The 15,889-nt window shown below is 40.4% G+C and overlaps 1 protein-coding gene across 1 annotated transcript in view; it reads right to left on the bottom strand.

Moving 5' to 3' along the window:
* Positions 1 to 15,889, bottom strand: part of LOC117385935 (pyruvate carboxylase, mitochondrial-like) — a 683,990-nt gene that overhangs the window by 497,402 nt on the left and 170,699 nt on the right. Inside the window, exon 11 of the mRNA XM_033983216.2 lies at positions 1,391 to 1,553. Coding sequence (XP_033839107.1) covers positions 1,391 to 1,553 — 163 coding nt within the window. The remainder of the gene's footprint in view (positions 1 to 1,390; positions 1,554 to 15,889) is intronic.

A 15,889-nucleotide genomic window follows, 5' to 3' on the forward strand; every position in this document is an offset into this window, starting at 1 on the left:
GTTTGTGATGAGAAAACGTTCGAAAATAGATCAGAAAACGGTGTTATATTGGCCCTTTAAGCTTGAGAAACGCTTAAAATCTCTCTCTCCGAACTCCAACGAGATGCCTATCGCACTTTCCCGGGATTAAACTTTCATCTCCGCCATGTGATAAACCATTCATTAAAACTTAGAAAATACAGCTGCGCATTCGAGCCACGTTCAGATGATAATGATTGCGCTTTCCAGGCAACAACTCCAAACTTTATATATAGCGCCGAGAGACCAAAGAAAATGAAAACGATCAGAGCGAGTTTGAACACGGCTCACACGTTACAAAAGCAGCGGCGAGTAAATGAACTTAAAACGCTCTCCGTCTGTGTTAGTTTAGGCCACGCCCCTTCAAGTCAACCCCGTTATCTGAGCTTCAACAGCAAGAAAAAACAAAAAAAACACAAAAATAAACCAAGACGTACGTAAAGCGCCCGTATTACGCCTTTTTTTAAATCTATGTTCTAACGTTTTCTCGTCAAAAACACACCTGGAGTCGTGTTCTGTTTCATTCACACACGTTTAACGCACAAACCTGCAGATTTAAGATGAGAAAACAACCCGTTCCACCTTGTGATGTCATCAAGTGGCGATACAGGAACTGCTCCAATGTGTTTTTAAACTTTTTACACCTTCGCCAGAACATTTTCCATCATTTCAGCTGCTGGAAATGTCAATCTGTACTGAACTAAAAGGTAAAAGGGAGATGTTTAAGTTGAAAAATACCACTTCATGACATCACAAGGTGGAACAGAGCATTTTGAGGTTTGGATATGTATGAAACAAATGAAACCAAACAACTCCAGGTCTGTTTTTGAGCAGATAACAGTATTAGAACATGGCTAAAACTTCACAAGAGTCAATTTTGCGTAATATGGGACCTTTAACGACACAAACAATGCAACTCAACAGTAAAATTCACATTAATTTTTCCAAAAGACGCACGAAAATCCAAATATTTAGAGTTTAAAGGCGTGACAGAGGCTAGCTATAATGCAAAAAAATAAAAATATACAAAATAAAACTTGAAATTCAGCTAAATGTTTGAATAATTTGGTGGTTTATGACGTTTAGGAGACAGATTTTAATTTAAAAAAATCTGTTTTGTGGTTAGTAGTTAGCAGATTAGCAGATTAGCCCACTGTAAACTTTCAAAATGTTTGGACAGGATTATTTTTGTTTTGTTTGGAAACTCTGGAAAAAATCTCAAGTTTTCAAGTCTCACACAGAAATGACAGCACCAAAGTATCACCAGGGAATAAAAAAAACAATCTTTTCCACAAGCGCACGCCACAGTCTCCTCACGAGAACCACAGCAGGAGGTTAAAGCCACACTGCGAGCTTTAGACGGTAGCCCTACCTCGATCCTGCCGGTGTCGGGCTGGAAGCCTCGGGCGGGGTCCTCGGTCGTCACGCGGCACTGGATGGCGCAGCCGTTCACCCTGATCTTCTCCTGCTTCAGTCCGAGCTCCGGCAAACTGCGGCCCTCGCAAACATGGAGCTGAGCGTGAACCAGATCCACACTGGAAAAGACACAGGGATGTAGATGTTAGCTTTAGAGGTCACATACATGTGATTTTTTATTTGATTTTTTTACTTTATTTTTAATATACTTTAATTTATTTTTAACTTTTTTTACTTATTTCATTTATTTTTTTACTTATTTTTTTTTTTACTTATTTCATTTTTTTTTATTTGTAACTTATTTCATTTGTTTAAACTTTTTTTTACCTAATTTTATTTTTTACTTATTTCATTTATTTTATTTTTAACTTATTTAATTTATTTAATTTTTTACTTATTTAATTTTTTATTTTTAACTTTTTAATTTTTTTTTACTTATTTTTTTTTATTTATTTATTTTTTTTTTTACCTTATTTCATTTTTAACTTATTTCATTCATTTTTTAACTTTATTTTATTTTTAAACTTATTTCATTTATTTTATTTTAATTGTATGATAATGAACCAACAACATTAAAGTACCAGATTGTAGCAAAAGGCAAAATTCCATCCGTTGTCCCAAGGGCTGGAGTCACAAAAGGGCCAAAATAAAAATTGCACACTACATTTATTGCACAATTTCCTTAATTGCACATCACACTCATTGCACAGTTCACATTATTGCACCATTCAAAATATTGCACGTTTTCATCGCACAGTTCGGCTGATTCAATACATATTACACCAGCAACTTTAACTAAAACTGCTTGGGATTGCTTGAAATGTTCCACAGTATAGCATTAAACCTACTCAACTTGGATTTAATACAAAACAAATACGAACAAAAACATCTTTCTAGTTTGAGCGGGGGTCGCCTATCCAGAGATCTGACCTGTAACGACCTTGGCAGCGCAACGATTAATGCCCTGCTGGGACTCACTGCTTTATAACATCACCATGGAGACGAGCAGGTGGCGTACGCTCCTCCAGAAAAGCCTCATAGTGCAGCTTTAAAAAAAATGAAAGGAAAAACCCCAGAGGACAGTGAAATATGGACATTTATTTGGAGCGAGATGTGAGATTGGGTGCGTCCCGTGTGTTTTTAAAGTGTTATAAATAGTGTTCCATTTATATTTTCCTGTAGAGTTTAACAGAACGACGCAAATGGTGAGAATAAAAATGGGCCAAGGACAGGCTCATTTGTTTTGGGGTGGATCCCAGAAGCGGTTTAAGCAAATCTGCCCCAACAAAAAACGCAAAAGAAAAGCAAAGATGCAAACATTACTCACCGGGATATGGACTTTTCCCGCTGCACATTTGTCAAGCTCAGACGACGCGTTTGTGTAATATATTTAAAACTAGAGGTCGCTCCCAAGTCGTGACTCGGCGGCTTCGTTTTACAAGAACACGCCAAATCTTACGGTTATCGGGTTTATCGAAATGACACGTGGACGGTTCAGTAGGTTTTTCACACGGAAAACTGCAAAAAAATGTGCAGAATAAATAAAGTCTGTGTCATCCCTCAGTGTGATCCAGAGTTTCATGTTTTTTTCTTTTACTACAGACTAACGTGGCAAATACAAAAACGCAAACATTAAAGAAAATGTTAAAAAAAATTGTAAAACGAAACGCAAAGAATTTTAAAATACCTCTTCCAAATGCAAATATTCATCTAAAAATCCACTGATTAACTGTATATGTCACAAAAAATGCACAAAAGAATCATGATCATCACAGACTAGAATCAGACTGAATTATGGGTCGTGTCATTTTTTCTGGCCTTGTAAATGTATCAAACAGAAATATAATAAACTACAGCAGACGCAGACGAGTGTTTTCAGTTTAAAGAAGCACAGCACTAGAACATTTAACACCGGAACGTTAAATACTAGCGCACGTAATACTAACATATTTAATACTAGCACATTTAAGACTAGCACGTTAAATACTAGCATATTTAACATTAGCATATTTAATACTAGCAGGTGTAATGCTAGCGTGTTTAGTGCTAGCGCATTTAATACTAGCACGTTTAATTTTAGCTACACAGGGTATCTTGCCGTTTTATTGTTCTGTTCCTACGTGTCGTGTGATCTGTATATTGGGTTTTTTTTAACAGATTTTTATTTTCTTTGCTCGGCTCAAGTTGTTCTCATTGTGCTGTAGAAATAAACATGATAAATCAGATTTCTATCGCGCTCAGACGTTTTACAGAACATTAAAGATTCACTCCGTACTCGATGGTGATGGTGATAAACTATTGTTGCCACAGCTGCCCTGGGGCAGACGGACTGAAGCAACTACTCACACCACTTTCAAACTCGGAAACATGGGTGAAGCGTCTTGCCTAAGGACTCAACAACAGTTTTTTGGGCTTTTTTTTGCGACTGGCGCCCCCCTGTGGCGTCTGGTATTCACAGCAGTCTCCAATCGAAGTACAAACCACGCTCTGCTTCGTTTAGCTTCTCGGATCCAGCTTTAACAAACTGGTACAGCAACTTGACTCGAAACCTGATTGAATAATGTCTATAACACGTGTCAAACTCAAGGCCCGTGGGCCAAATGCGGCCCGCCACATCATTTTATGTGGCCCATGACAAAGGAAATTAAAAGGTATGACTGTTTTAAAATGTCAGTTTATCATTAGATACACAGTTAAACAGCCATTTTTTCATATCTACGCAAATCCATATGCGATATTTGAAACTTTAAGTAATAAATATAGAAACAGTTAATTAACAAGACAAAAACATATTGACATTTATCTTAGTTACATCTGGCCCTTTGAGAGCAGCCATTTTGTTGATGTGGCCCTTCATGAAAATTAGTTTGACACCCCTAATAAGATTCCACTGGTCATAAAAGTTGAAGTTCGCGATGCTCGTGCTATTTCTGGTCCAAAAAATGTGTAGCTACAAGTTCTTTAGATATTAAAATTGAATGAGTATCAGAAAAGCCTCGTCCAGAGAGTAGACACAGTATTATCCGACTCCACGGCAACAGGGGAGGCTCATTCAAATGAAAGTCTTCTTCATACCCGGGCCTCCGACGCCGCCGTGATTACACTTTTACTGCGTTTAATGAATACCACTCCCTCATGCTAATAACACTGCATTATGTAAATGTTATACACTCATAATAATCTGCATTACCAGAATGTTTAAATGGACACAGGCAGAGAGTAGCTCATTTCTTGGCGTTCCTTCACCCGCCCCGCTCGTCCCTACGCGTTCATTTAAATAGTCGAGCCCGAAAGAGACGCACGGGGGGCTGCGGCGTGACCTTACACACCGCTCTGCGCCGCCGCACCAGGCAAAGTTTCAAAGTCTCTCGTTAAAGATTTGTTTTAAAAGATGAAGTCGAGGAACGAGAGATGGGTGGGATTATAACGGGACACGATGCTAATGTTTAAATGTTCAGACAAAAGGTAAAGACGTATTGAGTATAAGCCGCAACCAGCCAAAAAATGTGTAATAATGAAGAAAAAAAACAAGAGTTGCGCTGGAGTATAAGTCGCATTTTTGGGGGAAATTTATTTTACAAAATCCAAGACCTAGAACAGACATTTTATCTTTAAAGGCAAGTTCTAATAAGAATAAAATAGGCTAAATAGCAGCACAGCACGCTAACGTACGCACGCAGACAGAACTGAACACGTGTCTGGTTTGTTAACGTAAGATATTAACAGTTAATCCGATAAATAAAGAAGAAAAAACAAGCAACACGTTTACTTTGGATCTCACTGCAAATCACTAAATCCATTAAATTCTTCATCCTCGGCGTCGCTTCTGAACAACTGAGAACTTCAGAAGTAGTTGAAGTGCCGATCCGTGTAGTAGATACTGGTACACAAGCCTAGAGCGCCCTCGTGTGGTTGTTAGTGTGACAATAACGAAGATATGGAATTATATATTTTAATAATTTCACATATAAGTCGCACCTGAGTATAAGTCGCACCCCCGGACCAAGTATGAAAAAAGTCTGACTTATTGTCCGGAAAATACGTTCAGTTCATTAAGGCTCAAATTACGCAAAATATCACGTTTTGCCAGAATGAAGAGCGTAAAATCGGACTAAATCTATGCGCATTTGGCAAAAGACTGAAACAGGAAGACTGCACTCCGTGGGTTCATTTTATTTCAGGGAGTTACGGCAGATTTATCAGTTCTCGTGAGCTTTAAGTCCTGTTATAAAGCCGTTAACTCTTCAAAAACAGACCTGGAGTTGTGCGCGAAACAACACGATAACATAGATCAGAAAATACTGAAACATAAGCTCTTAAAGCCGTCGTTTCTTCTACCTCTCGAAGCCAAAAACACGCCTGAGCGGCTCCGGTGCTGAGCCCGTCGGATGAACAAGAGACAGAAGGACATTAGGACACGAGGAGGGCTCTGGACGCCGCCTCCGCTTTCTTAATGTCTCAATTAGCTCTCTCCACTCTCCAGCCAAAACACAGGGACAATTACGCACCGGCCTGAGGACAGACAGACCCGCTCTCCACGACTTGGCCCGGCTCACACAAGACACTATCTTATGGACCTATTCAGCGTAAACAAAATGGCCGAAGTACAGAAATGGTGACAAAAGACGGCGGGCAATTAGAGCGACAAATTCGGTGAGGAAAATGGTAAAATGCTGATTATTTCGAGGCTTTTCTGTTCTGTGGGAAATGGGTTTTATAATTTAATCTGGGGGAGATTACGTCGAATTATAACAGAATGTAAAACACGTGATTCAAACCTGTTTAAGTGGGACGTCGCACTATAGACTGTTGATGTAAGCGGACATAGCTAACCCGCTAGCCGCCGTGTTTCAAATAGGAAGTGATCATGGGCTGCACTTCCTGCTCCATCGACTAAAAATATGAAAAAAAAAACTAAAAAAATCAATAAAAATAAGTATATGAACATTACTCAGGAGATTTCTTTCATTGAGGTTGTTCCCGTTAGCGTTAGCAACAGTTTGAATTGACAGCGTTGCTAAGCGCCTGCTCCCCGCTAAACCAGCAGTATGGGCAGGAAGGGGCGTTACCTTCAACATCGTCTCTCCGGATTGGCTTTTTGGTTGCTATGATGCTCATGGCGACAGTGGCTCAGTTGGTAGAGTGTTTGTCCACTGATCCGAAGGTTGGTGGTGCGATTCTAGCTCACACAGATGAATGCTGTCGTTGTTGGGCAAGACACTTTTTTTTTTTGACCATTTACCACATACTCACGGTCGGAATTCCAAACGTGGAACTCGGGGTCAAAGTTGCGGCTATAACTGCTAGCCTCAATAAGCTTCATTTGACATTTAACACCGAAACTCCGCCCACAACCACATTTCAAATAGAGCTGCTAAACTGGGCGGGGCCTGGAGGATTAAAAGAGAGTGAGGAGGGCCGGAGTCTGGACGTATAAGGAACACTGTAATTGGTTTAACAGGTATCCGCACTTTAAACTCCGCCCCCTGGCTGTAATCAGGGCAGTCTTTTGTGACATCACCAACTTCATGCTGCCTTCAGTGACCTCTACAATTTCAAGAACGTAAGATTTAAGGATGTTTTTGACCAGAAAACTGCAAAAACAAAATGATATCTTTGCATCTTTTATAGTTTCTTGTCAGTCTGGTCCCCTCAGATTTGTTTTTTTTCTTTGACAAAGGAGCTCATTGATCACCTACGATTTACAAATAAAACCAAATTTGAACGGGTCATGCCTTTCCCCGATTGGCTAATCCACCTGTCAATCACGTCCATTTGAAAACAGACTCACACCGATGACCAGACTCACATCTTCGTAAAGTATTAAAGTGCGTTCTGGATCCCAGGTCGACAAAAGTACAAAGTTTGCACTAAAGTTACCAACTAGAAACAGGAGACGACGTGATTAAAACTCCACATACACAGTTTAGTAGCAAATTAGCGGATTTAGTGTAGTGTAAAGTGGTAAAATCTACGCTAGCAACTTTCGTCCAGCAAAATGAAAAGAATGCTAAGCTAATCGGAAGAAGCGTCAACATACAGCTTCATAAAAATGCTAATATCTTAAACCATTTGGGTGGTGCCACTTGCGTCCCGGAATATTAAACCATAATGATTGAATTGGAGGGAATGGTTTGATTATAGCGCTGGTCTGTTCCCACTCGGAGGAATAGTCACGCTCTTAACGCCATCGAAAAGTACCATTTGCCATCTGCTACTGCGCAACAACGCCCGAGGTCAGACTTTGATAAGTGAGTGGATACTAAATTTAACTATAGCTAATTCGGTTAGCATTTGAATGAACTTACACCAATCAGGCGTAACAGGAGTTTTCAGGAGTGGTGAGCGAAACTGACAAAACTGATCCCTCATGTTTTTACTGTCCTCATAACTGTATTTTTCATTTAATTTATTGATTGTTTGGTTAATTTATGACTGATTTTTCTACAAATCAACCAAAAATGCTAGAATGTCCCAGTAAATGAGTGAAAGTAGCTCAGTTTGTTCGCGTTTGTCGTCTGACCTGAGGGTTAGCGGTTTGAATCCCGCCGAGTTTGGACTTCCGACTGCGAGTATCATAGCAACCAAAGAGCCAATCCGAAGCGAGGCTGTTGCCATCGCTGCTAAGGGACGTTACCTTCAATTAAACCTGTTGCTAACGCTAACGGGAGCGACCTCTGGGAAAGAAAACACCTGATTTGTCTGTTATTAATGTTCATATCCTGATTTTTTACGGGCACAATAGCGAAATAAGAGTCGATGGACCCGCACAAATGCTCACTTCCTGTTTGGAACACGGCGGCTAGCAGGTTAGCTACCTCCATTTAAATATATAGCGTCTGCGTAAACTGGTGTATGAATGCGTTTGTGAACGTGTGAGCGGATTCTTGATGTAAAAAGCTTTGCGTATTCACCTTAAATGTGTTTTTTTTTTTAGGTTAATGTCTCCGAATGCGTCTGAAATTACAGATTAAAGTGACAAAATAATTAAAACAAAAACAACAACAGCTTATTTTTCTCATTTTAACAGTTATTTGCAGGTTTTTATCTTATTATATACGTCTACGTGATTTAATTTACTCCCGTTTGACTTGGAAACGCCCAACGTACGACCTGGAGGAAGTGTCTAAGGTGAAGGAAGTCTGCAAAACGACATCCACTTTTAATTTTCAAACTATACAAACTCTTAAACGAGGAAACGTCCCTAAACTACCCCAGATGCGTCGCGTAGATTGTAACGTTCTGCCCGCGCAAACCCAAAACCTTAAGTCTGCGTTTATTTATGCAGCTGGAAAATCAATAGAGCCTAATGTTTGTGTTTTTGTAATAAGTGAATCTGCGGGTCATAAAATCATAATTGCCACTTGAAACACGAGGCTCTGAATGTTTAAGCCGTTACACTGACGAGACGCCGCGTTCATTTCCCCCTTTTTTTCCCTTCAGTGAACACCACATTTATCCGAGCGGTGATAAAAAGTTAAACATTTTGCATATATTGTTCCATATAAATTATAACTGTCCTATTTTTTTCCCCCTTTTGCATAATTCTACTTTGAAAACATAAGGCGGCGCGGATGGGACGCGGGCCCCTGGGGGTTGGTGAAATTCATTGTATACTAATTTGACTCAGACAAATTAAAGAGCCCGGAGCCACATCTGTCCCTCCGAGCGGCGGCGGCGGCGGCTACAGCACAAGTCTGCGGCGCCATTAGCACGTGCAATAATAAGGACACGAGCGCGCCGGGATTTGGGAGGTTCAACGGAAAACACGAGGCCGACTCAAAAGACACGGGCTTGCATAAAACATTTGAAAACGCCGATGTGGAGCGTACGGACCAGAGAGACCCGTACGTGGCCGATATTTGCTCTTTTAAGCGTGTCAGCGATCGTCTTAAATCGTCTTAAATCTCCAGCAGAAGCAAATAAACTGTTTTGGTCGACGTTCTCCCTAAAGAAAACACGTAAACTTTATTTGAACTCTTTAGTGCAAAGTGATAACTGCGCCATTAAAAGGTTTATGGTAAAAAAACATGGCTGTGGGTGAGTTTGTCGTCAGTTTAAAGGACATGATTTAAGGGAAATAATCAAAGTTAGAGTCGCATCAGCCTAAAAATATTGCCAGAACTCATTGGGCATTAAAAAACTGAAAAACAACGGTGCGTGTCTAAAACCAAATGGAAAAACACGACATGTCTGGTTCACTCCTTCAAGATTTGTCCAGTTGACAGATTTAACGTCGTTGTTTGCTCTGGATCAGACCTGGACGACTAAAATATAATAAAATAATGAAGTCGATGACAAAGCTCCCATAACGTCAGACAAACACTTTATGCAATTAACCCTATAGCGTCGGATCCTGTCGTCGCCGTTAGACTCGCGGTTGCGGACTTTCCAGCAGCGTAACTCCGCCCAGTCGTGCTCTCATGTAAATTCAAACGGCGTCTCAAAGCGGAGACACGGGGCTATTTAAATATTTTTCCGTCAGTTACTGTAATCTGCCAGGCGACGAATGAGAGCGCGAGGCTGCGGGGATTTTCCCAGTCATTTATTCGATGCGTAAAAGAAAACATATGGATGTGTAAAAAAGAAATAGATGTGTGAAAAAATGCAGTAAATTCTGATACTTCCTTTAATATGATTTTTATGGCTAACAAAAATATAAAAGTCTAGGTGAGATATACTGGCCCATAGTGTGCTCAGTCCTTAAAGGGTTAAAGAACTATTTATCGAGAACTGGAAATGTTCTGAACTAAAAAAAAAAAAAAATTTAAAAATCATTTAGTCGGGAGAATGTTTCCATCCATCATCCACCCTTTTTATAAAATTTGTCTGGGACCGGGTCGTGGGGGCGGCAGTCTAAGCAGGGACCTTCCAGACTTCCCTCATCCCACACACTTCCCTCCAGCTCCTACAGTGGGTCCCCACGGCGTTCCCAGGACAGTAGAGACACGCGGTCCCTCCGGTGTGTTCTGGGTCTTTCCCGAGGCCTCCTCCCGGTGGGACGTGCCCAGAAACACCTCTCCAAAGAGTCCAGGAGGCAGAACAGATGCCCCAGCCTCCTCTGCTGGAGGAGCAGCGGCTCTACTCCAAGCTCCACACCTCATCTCTAAAGGAACACCCAGCCACCCTGACGAGGAAGCACTTTTGGACTCGTACCTGCCATCGTGTCCTTTTGGTCATCACCTTAACTCACGACCAAAGGTGATTGTAGGACCAGAGATCTAAACCAGGACTAAACCAGGACTAAACCAGGACCAAACCAGGGCTAAACCAGGGCTAAACCAGGGCTAAACCAGGACCAAACCAGGACCAAACCAGGACCAAACCAGGGCTAAACCAGGACCAAACCAGGATCAAACCAGGGCTAAACCAAGACTAAACCAGGACTAAACTAGGGCTAAACCAGGACTGAACCAGGATGAAACCAGGACCGAACCAGGACCGAACCAGGACTGAACCAGGATTAAACCAGGACTAAACCAAGTCTAAACCAGGACCAAACCAGGACCAAACCAGGACTAAACCAGGACCAAACCAGGACCAAACCAGGACTAAACCAGGACCAAACCAGGACCGAACCAGGACTGAACCAGGTCTAAACCAAGTCTAAACCAGGACCAAACCAGGACTAAACCCTGACCATATGTGACTGTGAGGACATAAGATGGTTCGAGTCAAACTGCAGCTGTAGAAACACTGAGACTTGGTAATAAACTGGGGCCATAGACAGGACGGGTTATAATCTAAACCAACAAATGTAAAGTGTAAATATTTAACGCTGCTACACTGTTTGCTCTGGATAATACACCTGCCTCTGTGCCCTTGGAGAAAATGGTTTGCAGCAGCTTCACAAAACTTTGCACATTTACTCCTCAGACTGAATAAAAACAAGACACATAACGATTAGTAATCTTTCATTTCATCGGTTCTGGCAGCAAGATGTTCAACCATTTAGGAACTTTAGTGCTCGCGGAACAAAAGGAAAGTTGAATGCGTCCTCCTTGAACAGTGGAGGACAGAAACGACCATTTGTGTGTGTTTTTTATCCAAGATGAGACTAATTTTATTGCTTTAAAAAGTAGATTTTACATGAGAGGATGGATATTTTCAAAGACGTTTGGATCATTTGCAGGATGAGGTGGATTTGGAAGCTTTAAAGGTCACACATTACGCAAAAAAACTGACTCTGGCGAGGTTTAAATCGCGTTATAATGCCGTTAACTCGTCAAAAACAAACCTGGAGTTGTGTTTTTTGTTTCATTCACATGTTCGAGAAGCTCCTTAAGTTCGGTTTGTGCAAAGAGGGATCAATTTGAGCTGGTGCTTTAACCAGAGAAAGACGAGAAAACACGGGAAGTAAGAAAGAATCCGACGACGACGTGGGGTTTCCTGGATTGTCAGAGATCAGATACGAACTCGGCAGGTCGGGAAAGAAGTCAAAGTTTGTAAGAGAAAAGAGAAAAATGCGAAGATGTATCAACGGAGGAGGAGGAGGACTCGGCTCAAACGACTAAAAAGATATTTCTATTTCTATTATTTGCATCAGACACAAAAAAAAGTCAAAGTTACGTCACATTTTTATATAGAGCTTTTCCACTTTCAAGTCGCTCAAAGAGGTTTTACGTCAAGGAAACACGAGGTGGGTTAAAGTGTCTTGCCCAAGGACGCGACCCGTGTACTGGGAATACGATAAAAATAAACAAAAACGTCCAATTAGTACGAAGAAAAAGTCCTCGTGGTAAATATTGACTCGCAAAAAATACTGTTCTAGGTGTCGTGTATTAAAGGGATAGGGGAAAAGTAACTGGGAAAAAGTAAATGTACCAGAATAGTTACTCAAAAGTAGTATTCAGAGTACATATATCCTCCGTATGTGTTACTTCCCAACTCTGCTCATATATAATAATTCATTTAACAGTAAAACTAGTGAAGTACTGTACTCAAGTAGTATTTTTACGCATCTACGCTTCACTTAAGTACATTTTACAGCACGTACTTTTTACTTTTACTTCACTATATTTGAGAGCAGTATCTGTACTTTCTACTCCACTATGTTTTTGAACAGGACCGCAAAGTAAAAAGTACTTTTCGTTTGTTTTGAGAGGTTATTTTTACCGCGTTCGTGGAAACATCCTGACTAAAGTTTGAGTTGAAGCTTCAACTTTGAGCAAAAAAACAAACAAAAAAATAAACATTCATGAGAAAAATTAAGAAGAAACTGTTTTTTGTTGTTCCTGTGACCAAAATATGTCTCATTTTGAATCGATATCATGACATTTACGCTTTAAAAATGTACTTTAAGAGTGAAAAGTGAAGGTTTTGTTCATTTGTTAAACAGGTACGTCAATACTTTTAGATTTTTTCATGTGATATTTGTACTTGAGTAACGTTTAACCTGCGTATCTGTACTTTTACACGTTTAAAACAGTTGAGATTTCGTAACCGCTCATTTCAGAAGCCGCCATGGACTCTCCCGTCAGGTCCGTTACACCGTTTACTCGCTCCGACGCCGCGGTTCTCCGTTAAACCGCGGCCAATTCTCAACTTTAATTCAAAAGAGCTCGAGGCCACGTCCACGTTTTTTATTTACGCCTTTTTTTTTTACGTGAACCCAGAACAATGTTTACTCCTTAACGCGCGTAAGTGTTCTATAAAAAGCAAAAGTTTAATCGGGTTTAGGGAAGCTAAAGGACAGGTGGATGTGAAGCCGCGGCTCCAGACTAAAAATAATTAAATTTGTTTATGAAATCGCCGAGTACGAACAACGGCAAGGACGGAGAACGCCGGACCACAGAGGGAACGAGGCGTCTGAGGTCTTCAAGTGGAGTTTGGGAATTCAAATAACAGGACGTGTGTTTGCTGAAGAAATGACGATGAGAAAACAGAGCGGTGGGAAAAATGAAAGACTCTAATCGATGATAAAACTACTAAGAAAATTAAGAAATTAAGACTAAAAAAAGTCACGTTCACGGGACAGAAATGAAACTTTTCTGAATGTTTAGAATGATCTAAGACTAGTGTACACTCATGGACCACTATGAACCAGGACTAAACCAGGGCTAAACAAGGACTAAAACAGGACTAAACCAGAATTAAACCAGGTCTAAACAAGGACTAAAACAGGACTAAACCAGGACCACACCAGTGCTAAACAAGGACCAAACCAGGACTAAACCAGAATTAAACCAGGTCTAAACAAGGACTAAAACAGGACTAAACAAGGACCAAACCAGGACCACACCAGAATTAAACCAGGACTAAATGAGGACCAAACAAGGACTAAAACAGAACCAAACAAGCACCAAACCAGATCTAAGCAAGGACCAAACCAGGACTAAACCAGGACTAAACCAGGACCAAACCAGGACTAAACAAGGACCAAACCAAGACTAAACTAGGACTAAACAAGGACCAAATGAGGACTAAACTAGGACTAAACCAAGACTAAACTAGGACTAAAACAGAACCAAACAAGCACCAAACCAGATCTAAGCAAGGACCAAACCAGGACAAACCAGGACTAAGCCAGGACTAAACCAGGACCAAACCAGATCTAAGCAAAAATCAAAACCAGGACTAAACCAGGACCAAACCAGGACTAAACCAGGACCAAACCAGGACTAAACAAGGACCAAACCAGATCTAAACAAGGACCAAACCAGGACTAAACCAAGTATTTGGACTATCAGCATCAATTCTATTCCTCTGTACCAAAATAGTTTGAACTTTTAGTATTGCACCACAGCACTACAAGAAAAGATGCAGTAAAACAAACAAATAACTAAAAAAAAACCCAAACAAACCCATAAATAAATAAAATGGAGGATTTAACAACATAATGAACAAATAAGAAAACAAATGCAGTGAGTCGCTCTTGCCTTTGATTCCTTCTTCTTCTGCACATCTACAGTGTCCTAAGCCTGTAGAAGACTGTATCAGGAAGGGCATCTGGTACAAAACCCAAACGCATCCAGAACACAGACTTGTACTTTGTCTATTATCCACACACAGTCAGCTCGTGTGTTCAGAACATTTAGACAAACCAGTTGTGCGTCTGTCACTCTGAACACTTTCATGTGTGTTAACCACAGCCATTATGTTGAAAGCTTGTTTTCCACTGACCTAAACTTTCATTTCTTTGTCCCTCTCGCTTCATTTAAAACCTCAAAAGCTGATTTGCACAAGGTCAACCGAAAAAAAACAACCAACTGCATTGTATTTTGTTATTTCAAGTCTTTTTTACTCATTATTACTTTTACAGACACCGAAAATTATGTTGAAGCAATTTGAAACTCGTAAACGTTGTATCCAAAGATGTTCATTGTTTTAAAAAGAGGGTATTATGCAAAAAAAAAACAACTTTCTGGAGCTTTTCTACCATGTTATAACATTCCCTCATCAAAAACATGTCTCTTTTAGCAGTTCAAGGTATTAGCATCAATAATCGTGATAAAAAAAGGTCCGCAATTAATCATTTGTGGCATTTTTTAATAATCGTGATCGTCGCACACGGTTATATTCGCCTTTACGGCACCAGACTGACTCATGTTTCTCATTTCAACACAATGTTTAGATGCTCTGCTGTTTGTCCACAAGGGGGCGCTCTATCATAGCAGTGAAACCTGTTAGCGTCTGTGCCTGTTCTGATGGTTCGTGGGCAGTGGATCCAGATGACTCCACACATTTATATCCTCCACTCAAGAAGGTGAAGTCTGATGTGTGGAATTATTATGGATTTGAAAAACAAAACCAACACGATGAGCCACTGATCTGCAGAGTCTGAAGACAAAAAGACACAGCTCCGAGGACGAACACCAGCGACTAACACGAGCGACTTAAACGCACATTTACGACACAAACATCTGCATCGTTTGACAAACTTGAGCCGAAAATCTCCATCGTAAGAAACACAACGTGAGAAATAAACTATTGAATGTGGCTTGTGTTTGTTTGGATTTGTATAAATAATGGTACGTGTTTGTGTCGACTTTGCTATAGCTAGGTTAGCGCTAGCTGAACAGCATTTTGCACAGCTGATAGCGGGACTTGCTAGCAGCGAGCGAGCGTACCTGGACAACACATTTTGGGTTTTCTAGGCCACAATCCAGTTTTTTTACATTACATTTTACAGTTTTGTTTGTTTTTTTTACATTTTACTACCTTGGTTTAATAATTGTGATAATATCGTTAACCGTGATTATTTTGGTCACAATAATCGCGAGTCTACATTTTTATATCGTCCCATCCCTGCAAGATAATGATACAAAACAATACACTACAACTTCACAAACCTGATGCGATGTGCGGTAGTTTCAGAAATCTGCGCAGATTGTGTTGCGATAACGCTCTGAAGGGGGAGTGAATTAGCACAGAGAGCAAAGGGAGGGGGGGGACTCGGGATCAAAAACAAAAATGAAACTTATAAAACGTTAATATATTGTTTGTGGGCAAATAT

The sequence above is a fragment of the Periophthalmus magnuspinnatus genome, chromosome 18 (assembly GCF_009829125.3).
Source record: "Periophthalmus magnuspinnatus isolate fPerMag1 chromosome 18, fPerMag1.2.pri, whole genome shotgun sequence".
NCBI lineage: Eukaryota > Metazoa > Chordata > Actinopteri > Gobiiformes > Gobiidae > Periophthalmus > Periophthalmus magnuspinnatus.